At 51.1% G+C, this 8,395-nt stretch overlaps 1 protein-coding gene across 1 annotated transcript in view; it reads left to right on the forward strand.

The window, feature by feature from the left end:
• Positions 1-2,586: 2,586 nt before the first annotated feature.
• CRLF2 (cytokine receptor like factor 2) overlaps positions 2,587-8,395 on the forward strand; it is a 24,963-nt gene continuing 19,154 nt past the window's right edge. Inside the window, exon 1 of the mRNA XM_027766712.1 lies at positions 2,587-2,707. Coding sequence (XP_027622513.1) covers positions 2,626-2,707 — 82 coding nt within the window. The 5' untranslated portion in view covers positions 2,587-2,625. The remainder of the gene's footprint in view (positions 2,708-8,395) is intronic.

The raw sequence follows: 8,395 nt of genomic DNA on the forward strand, positions 1-8,395 counted from the left end.
CACTCTTCTCCGACATTGCGACACGGCCTCGCCGCGGCGTGGGGTCCCGGTGGCCAAGAGAGGTGAGGACAGGAGGCGGCCACACGGATGACCATGCATCACCCCCACGAGAGACGGCCGTGACCTTCAGACATCGTGAGGTGTGGCTTCCCCCCGGAGTCAGAGAGGGGAAGTGGTGGGGCCTCTGTCCTGCATCCCCGCTCCTCCTCCTCGCAGAGGGAAGGACAGCCCTGGAGTGGTTAGGGTTATGTACGCTCTCTGGAGAGAGACAGAGAGACAGAAAGCGAGAGATCACCCCCAGGGGGATGGCCATGCCACAATCCCATCTCCTCCATTCTCCTCTCGGGATCTTGGGCACACACGCACCATTTCTTTTTTAAATACATGATGAGCACTGTATCTTTTTTTTTTTTTTTTTATTTTTCTTTTTTTTTTTTTTTTTATTTTTCTTTTTTTTTTTTTTTTTATTTTTCTTTTTTTTTTTTTTTTTAGTTTTCGTTTATTTATTTTTTTTACTTTGACTAGAGAAGGAAAGAGACAGAGAAAGAGAGAAAGCAAGCCGCCAGGTCTGGGACTCAAACCGCAGTCAGCCTTGTGGGAGTCCAGCGCCCTTAACCCCCACGCCACCTGCCGGCCCCATGGAAGGATGAAGAGGTGGTTCAGGCCGCTTCCCCAGGTCCAGCAAGCGTGTCCGTCCCCTTCTCAGTTGTTACTTTTTATTCCAAGTCTCGGGAAGGATTGAAAACCTTGCAGGAAGTTTCCTTAATGGCCTACGTGGGGCCTGCTCCTGGCATGGTGGTTAGAGCGGCTGGATCCCACGTGGCCGATGGAGCGGTTCGAATCTCTGAACTGGTGGCTTGAAAATCACCTCAGATGGAACCAGCAGGTGGCCTGGTGGTCTAGGCGCTGGACACTCCCACGTGGCTGACCACGGTTCGAGTCCCGGACATGGTGGCTTGCTTTCTTGGTTTCTATCTCCCTGTCTCTCTGTGTCTCTGCGTGTCTGTGGTCAAATTAAAATAACAAACTCATAGAATTAAATGAATAATTCTCTAGAGAAAAGAAATTCACACTGAGCCCGTGTGCGTGCATGCCCAAAATCCAGAGAGGAGAATGGAGGAGAAGGGATTGCGGTGTGGCCATCCCCCCGGAGGGCGACTTCTCACTTTGCCTCTCGGTGTGGCTCTTTCGAGGGGAACGCATGTGTCTGATGGAAAACCAAACAAAACAACAAATATGGAAATAAAGAAAAAGAAAGACAAATAAGAAAGAAAAGGAGAAAGGAGAGAGAGAGAGAAAGATTCTCCGTGGATGCTCTTGTACCATCGCAGTGGAACAGAAGTGTTTACCCCGAGAACACTTGACAGTCGCTCATCGGACAGTGCCATCGCAGTACGAACTTATTTATATTTTGTTCTTTAGTCATTTCTTTCCTAAAAGAATTATTTGACTTTATTTATTTATTTATCTTAATTTGACCAGAGAGAGACAGAGCGAGAGAAAGAGAGAGAGAGAGAAGGAAAGTGGGAGAGCCAGCTGCTAGGGCCAGGACTCGAACTGTGGTCGGCCAAGTGGGAATCCAGCGCCCTTAACCACCAGGCCACCTGCCGGCCCCTATTAAGTTATTTTTAGAGAGATTGTTACCATAGGACACGTGCGCTCTCCAGAGATAACAGAGAGACAGAGAGACAGAAAGCGAGACATCCCCCCCCAGGGGGATGGCCATGCCGCAACCCCTTCTCCTCCATTCTCCTCTCGGGATTTTGGGCACGCACGCACACGCGCCCGGCGTGAGTTCTAAGCCACCGGGTCCGGGACTCGAACTACATGATCGGCTACATGGGAGTCCAGTGATGTAACTGCTATGCCATCTGCTGGCCCCCGTGCATAGATTTTTTAAAACACAAATTTTCTATAGAGTTTTTCTTTTTTTAATTCTCTATTTAATTTTATTTATCATTAGTATCATTTTTCAATTTGCTACAAGGAGAGACAGAGAGAGAGAGGGTGAAAGTGAGAAAGCAAGCCATCAGCTCTAGGACTCGAACCGTGGTCGACCATGCGGGAGTGTCCAGCGCCTTAACCACCAGGCCCCCTGCCGGACCCTTCCTCACACTGTTTGAAGACCCTGGTAAAGGCAGCTTCCCGACTCTGACTCAAAATCAAACAAATAAATAGTTAAACATGGAAGGGAGGGGCCGGCAGGTGGCATGGTGGCTGAGGGGGCTGGACACCCACATGGCTGACTGTGGGTCGAGGCCCCGGGCTGGCCGGGTGTCTTTTTTTCCTTCTCTTGCTCTGTCTCTCTCTGGTCAACTTCAAATAAATAAAATAAAAAATATTGGCAAGGCATAAGAAAAGAAACGTTAAAGAGTGTAAGAGCCTATCGGATAGAGCCCTTTTCGAGTCGAGCTCAGCTCAGAGGACGTGAATGGTGATCCTGGCTGGTTATTTTTTTCCCCTTAGCAGATGTTATCTTTCAAATCAGGCACGTGTGTGTTTCCTGTAATCATTTCTCGACTTTCCTTTCCGCCTTTTTAAAAGGAGGGTGACCTCTGCCTCTTAGTCATGAGGCGAAACCCCATGGGCCTCGGTCACCGACCGCCCTCGCTGTCCCGCCCAAGCATGAGCCGGGGCTGGATGGGGCCGTGGACAGCGGCCGCCTTGCTGCTGGGAGCCGGGATGGCTTCGGGGAGCGCGGCCACAGGTAAGGTGCCCCTCGGGGACTGGCCCTTCCTGTCGGGTAGTGACCTTCATTCTGCCAATCCCTTCTTTTCTAGTTCTCTTTTTTTTTGTTTTAAGGTTTTGCCCTAGGGCGCCTGTACTCACTGGAGAGAGAGGCAGAGAGGGAAGGTGAGAAATCACTGCCCGGGGACGGCCACGACGCCATCCCTCCTTCTCCATGTTCCTCGTGGGCCGTTGAGTGGGCACAGGTGCCGGCCTGGTGGGGTTTGCTTTCTTTTCTTTCTTTCTTTTTTTTTTTTTTTGGAGAGGATTTTGCTATAGGGCATGTGCGCTCACCAGAGAGACAGAGACAGAGACAGAAAGCGAGAAATCACCCCCCAGGGGGGATGGTCATGCCGCAATCCCTTCTCCTCCATTCTCCTCTCGGGATCTTGGGCACGCACGCACACGCACCCGGCGTGAGTTTAAGCCACCGGGTCCGGGATGCGAACCGCGCAGTTGGCCACATGGGAGTCCAGCATCTTAACCTCTATGCCACCTGCTGGCCCTCGACAGAGTAGCTTTTTTTTTTTAAAAAAAAATCAGAATTGTTTATTGAATTTTATTAATGTTGTTATTATTACTATTTAAAGAATTATTTTAACTTTATTTATTGTTATTATTTTCCAACTTGACCAGAGAGAGAGAGAGAGAGAGAGAAAGCGAGACAGCAAGCTGCCAGGGTTGGGCCTCGCACGGCGATCGACCCCGTGGGAGCCCAGCGCCCCGGCCCCCAGGCCTCCTGCCGGCCCGCGGAGTCCCATCTTTAAAAACGAGCCCTTTCTGCCGAGTGAGAACCACTCGACTGTGGTCTCTCTGCTGCCCACGAGCTTGCAGGCGTCTGTGTCCACCCCGTGGGCCTTGGTAGGGCGAGGGCGTCTCCGTGTCCGGCACTGTTAGGGGTCAGCCCCGCGTGGGCCCGGCCGTCCTTGAGATGGTCAAGCCGTGAAGGACGTGACCAAGTGCCATCCCTCCCGGGGGTGATTTCTCACTTTCTGTCTCTCTGTCTCTCTCTGTCTCTCTGGCAAAAACCTCTCCAAAAAAAAAAAAAAAAAAAAGGCACAGACACAGCAAAGTGGGGCCCACTTGTTTGGAGCCCTAAGGCAGTCAGCTTGTGGTTAAAACTTGGGGACCAGCAGGTGGCATGGTGATTAAGGCACTGGACTCCCACATGGCCGACCTTGGTTCAAGTCCCAGACCTGGCGGCTTGCTTTCTCACTTTCCCTCTCTTTCTCTCTGGTCAAATGAAAATAAATGAATAAATACATAGAATGAAATAATTAAAAGAAATTTGAAAGGGAAGGTGCAGTGTACAGATTCCGATCCACTTCAAACATAATATTATTTTCCATTTGATTGGAGAGAGACAGACAGAAAGAGACAGAGAGTGAGAGAGCAGGCTGCTAGGTCCGGGACTTGAACCGTGCTTGGCCATGTGGGAGTCCAGGGCCTTTAACCACCACGCCACCTGCCGGCCTCCCACTTCAAACACATTCTAAAGATCACGTGTTCAGGTTCCCTGTCAGGTCTACCCACCAGACACGCTCCGAAGCCTTTTGAGTAAATCCCCGAATGCAGATGAAGTAGCGGCGAAGGTGGTTCAAGGCCCGGACCTGGGGCATGAAACTCAGGCTGGGCACGTGCGCTTGCGTGCCCCAGATCTGGAGAGGAGAATGGCGGAGAAGGGACTGCGGTGTGGCCGTCCTCCCTCCCAGGGAGTGTTTTCTCGCTTTCTGTCTTTCCATCTCTTTGGAAAGCACCTATGCCCTATAGCAAAAAGCTGTCAATAAGAAAAGAAAATGCTGAAAGTTGCTTTTTTTCCCCCATGAAAGACTGTTGCGGTTTGTTTGCTTTTTTGGGGGAGATGCCTTGGACTGGAAGTCATTAGAGGTGAGAAAGCCATTTTGCGCTAACTGCGTGGGAATAACAGGTCCCCAGGGACAGAGCCCTCAGAAACGCTCCCGGCCCGACTGTCTGCCATAAAGCCTGCACGGCCCAGCTGCCCTCGGGAAGGCCGGGATTACAGGGGCTCCACCGCGGGCGTTCAGGGCCCCTGGGAGGGGGCCACGCTGCGCGCAGGTATTTCTGACCCGCCCCTGTAGACTTCCCGACTCCAGGCAGAATTTGGCTTTTCTGACCAGGTATAATGACATGCATTCTCCTGGGGCCTTCAGGGTAGGCTGGCGTGAAAGTGAAACACGAGAAAGGGGGCAGTGGATGGTGTGGAGGTTAAGGCGGGTGGACCCCGCACGGCCGACCGTGGGGTTCAAGTCCCGGACGGGGCGCTGGGCATGTGTGTGTGCGTGTGCATGCCCAACATCCCGAGAGGAGAATGGAGGATATAGTAGGGCCGTGTGGCCATGCCCCCCAGGGGTCCCTAACACGATGCTCTGCAATGAAGAGGCACCCGAGAAAGTCCCGGGTTCGAGTCCCCAGCCCTCTGCGTGTACATTAAGCATACGTGTGCTCGGAAGCCTGCTGGCTGGGGCTGAGTGTGGATCGTGGTGTGAAGACCGTGGAGGGGGCTGGGCTCCCCACTTCTCTCATTCTCTCCCTCTCTCATGAAATCAGTTAGCTTAACTATTTTTTTCTTTTTTCTTTTTTTTTGGAGAGGTTTGTGCTATAGGGCGCGTGCGCTCGCCAGACAGACAGACAGAGAGACAGAAAGCGAGACATCAGCCCCCAGGGGGGATGGCCACGCCACAATCCCTTCTCCTCCATTCTCCTCTTGGGATCTTGGGCACACACACACACACCCGGCGTGAGTTTTAAGCCACCGGGTCCGGGATCAAACCGCGGTTGACTCCATGGGAGTCCAGCGACATAGCCATGACGCTAACTGCTGGTCCCCAGTTAGCTTAATTTTTTAAAGGTGATTGGGACCTGCAGGTGGCGTGATAGCTAAGGCGTGGGACTCCCACATGGCTAACTGCGGTTCAAGTCCTGGACCTGGCAGCTTGCTTTCTCATGCTCCCCCTCTCTCTCTGGGTGAATCAAAAATAAATAAATTAATTTAATTAAATTAAAAATTATTTTTTGTGGGGAGAGGTTTTGCTTATAGGGTACTCGTGCTCACTGGAGAGACAGAAAGAGACAGAGACAGAAAAATCCCAGGAGGGCTGGACACACCATAATCCTGTCTCCTCCATTCTCCTCTTAGGATTTTGGGCACGCTCACACACGTGCCTGGCATACGTTTTAAGGTGCTGGGTTGGGGACTCGAACCACGGTCAACTACGTGGAACTACATGGGCCATCTACTGGCACCTGCAATGCCTTTTAAAAAAATATTGATTTAACTTCATTTATTTTTTAAAATTTGATCAGCGAGGGGAGAGAGAGTGAGAGAGAGAGAGAGAGAGAAAGTGAGAAAGCAGACTGCCAGGTCCAGGACTCGAACCATGGTCGGCCATGTGGGAGTCCAGCGCCCTTAACCACCACGCCCCCTGCCAGCACCCTGACTTCTTCATTTGTCCACCTTGTCGGGGCTTTGGGGGCTCATAGACACGTGCGCCCGGCATTTCCAAGCCTTGGGGTCACGATGCGAACCCCAGGGGCCGGGCGGAATTCCGCTCCTTCAGCCGCTCGGACCGCAGCCTGGCCGCCATGGCTCCGTGCACACTTTTCCAAGTCCGGAGCGGGAAGGATATTTGAAGAACTCTCAGAAAGAGGGACACTTTAAAATACAATGTTCATTTAGTTTATTTTTCGTTGACATGATCATTGCACATGTTTGCGGGACACAGTGTGGGTTTTCAGTACAAACTCGCCGTGTAAGTTGGGACGCGTAGCGTAGCCACCCGCTTGGCCACCTGTCATGACTTGGTGGTGGGGACATTCACACCCTCTGATTTCTCTTTCTGATTTGTTATAGGGCATGGGCACTGGCTGGAGACAGAGACAGAGACAGAGACAGAGAGAGACAGTGAGAAAGCACCTCCAGACGGGACGACCATGCTGCAGTCTCTTCTCCTGCGTGTTCCTCTCGGGATTTTGGACACACAGGGGACCAGCAGTTGGCGTCATGGCTATGTCGCTGGGCTCCCACGTAGTCGACCGCGGTTTGAGTCCCAGACTCGGCGGCTTAAACTCACGCCGGGCGCGTGTGCCCAAGATCCTGAGAGGAGAATGGAGGAGAAGGGATTGCGGCGTGGCCATCCCTCCCGGGGGGTGATTTCTCACTTTCTGTCTCTTTGTCTCTCTCTGTCTCTCCCTGGTGAGCGCATGCGCCCTATAGCAAAAACCTCTCCAAAAAAAAAAGACATAAAGAAGTCTCTTTTTTTTCTTTTCTTTTCTTTCTGCTACAGGGCATGTGCACTCACCAGGGAGAGACAGAGAAAGGGAGAGACAGAGAGAGAAAGAGGAAGAGTGAGGACCCGCCATCCCCCAGAAGTCCACCATTACTCACATGGGAGTTTGGGCACGCACGCACATGCGCCCAGTGAGGTTTTTTTTTGTTTGTTTTTTTTTTCATGGCATTGCATTGTATTGTATTTATTTATTTTAAAGATTTTTTTTTTAAATTTAACTTGATCCATTTATTTATCCCTCCCAAAGAGGGATAGAGTGAAAGAGAGAAGAGAGGGAGAGAGAGAAAATGAGACAGCAAGCTGCTGGGTCCAGGACTCGAACCACAGACTGCCACATCGGAATCTAACACCTTACCCACCATACCACCTGCTGGTGTGTAGGTAAAACTCCTTTTTTTGTTTTTTTTTTTTGAAAGAAGTATTTTATTGAACTTTATCCATTTATTTATTTATTTATTTTAATTTGAGCAGAGGAGGACAGAATGAGAGGAAAAAAAAAAGTGAGAAAGCAAGCCACCAGGTCCAGGACTCGAACCATGATAAACAATTAAAATGAGGGGCTGGCAAGTAGCGTGGTAGGTAAAGACACTGGATTCCCATGTGGCCGAGTGCGGTTCGAGTCCCAGACCTGGCGGCTTGCTTTCTTCCTTTCTCTGTCTCTCTCTCTCTCTGTCTCTCTCTGGTTAAATTTAAAATAATAATAATAATGGCAAATGGAATTAAATAAATAAGTAATTTAAGTGAAGCTGGTTCCTCTCCGTCCCTGTTAGAAAGTGGAGCGTGGTGACATTCCCAGGCATCCCTGCTGAGCAGCCGGAGCCCTCCCGCCGTGTCAGGGACCTTTCCACACCCGTGGGGGCCAGCTGGCGCTGAAGGGGTCAAATGCAATGCCCTGCAAAGCGTTAGAACCCACCGGAAAGAGTGGCAGAGCCCTCCCTGAGGACTTCAGTCCTGCGCGTGCCCTCCCTCCTGGGCTGCTGAGGCCGGGGCGGGCAGCGGCGTGCGGAATCCCTGGGTAGCGCTCTGTCTCTCTCTCATTCATGAAAGGAAGAGAAAAAGGAGAACTTAAAAGTTTTATGTGATTTATTGATTTAGAGAATGACTTCATTTTATGTGTCATTATGATTGGAATTTGCTATAGGGCACAGAGAGCGAGTCAGCCGCCAGGTTCAGGACTCAGACGACGGCAGGCCATGTGGGAGTCCGGTGTCTTAACCACCTCCAAGTACCTCACCATCTGCTGGCCTCTACTTCTAATTTTTTAAGAAAGAATTATTTTTTTGGGAACCAGCCGTTAGCGTAATGGCTATGTCGCTGGACTCCCACGTAGTCGACCGTGCTTCGCATCCCGGACCCCGGGG

Source organism: Tupaia chinensis, unplaced genomic scaffold, assembly GCF_000334495.1.
Source record: "Tupaia chinensis unplaced genomic scaffold, TupChi_1.0 Scaffold143644_1, whole genome shotgun sequence".
Classification (NCBI taxonomy): domain Eukaryota; kingdom Metazoa; phylum Chordata; class Mammalia; order Scandentia; family Tupaiidae; genus Tupaia; species Tupaia belangeri.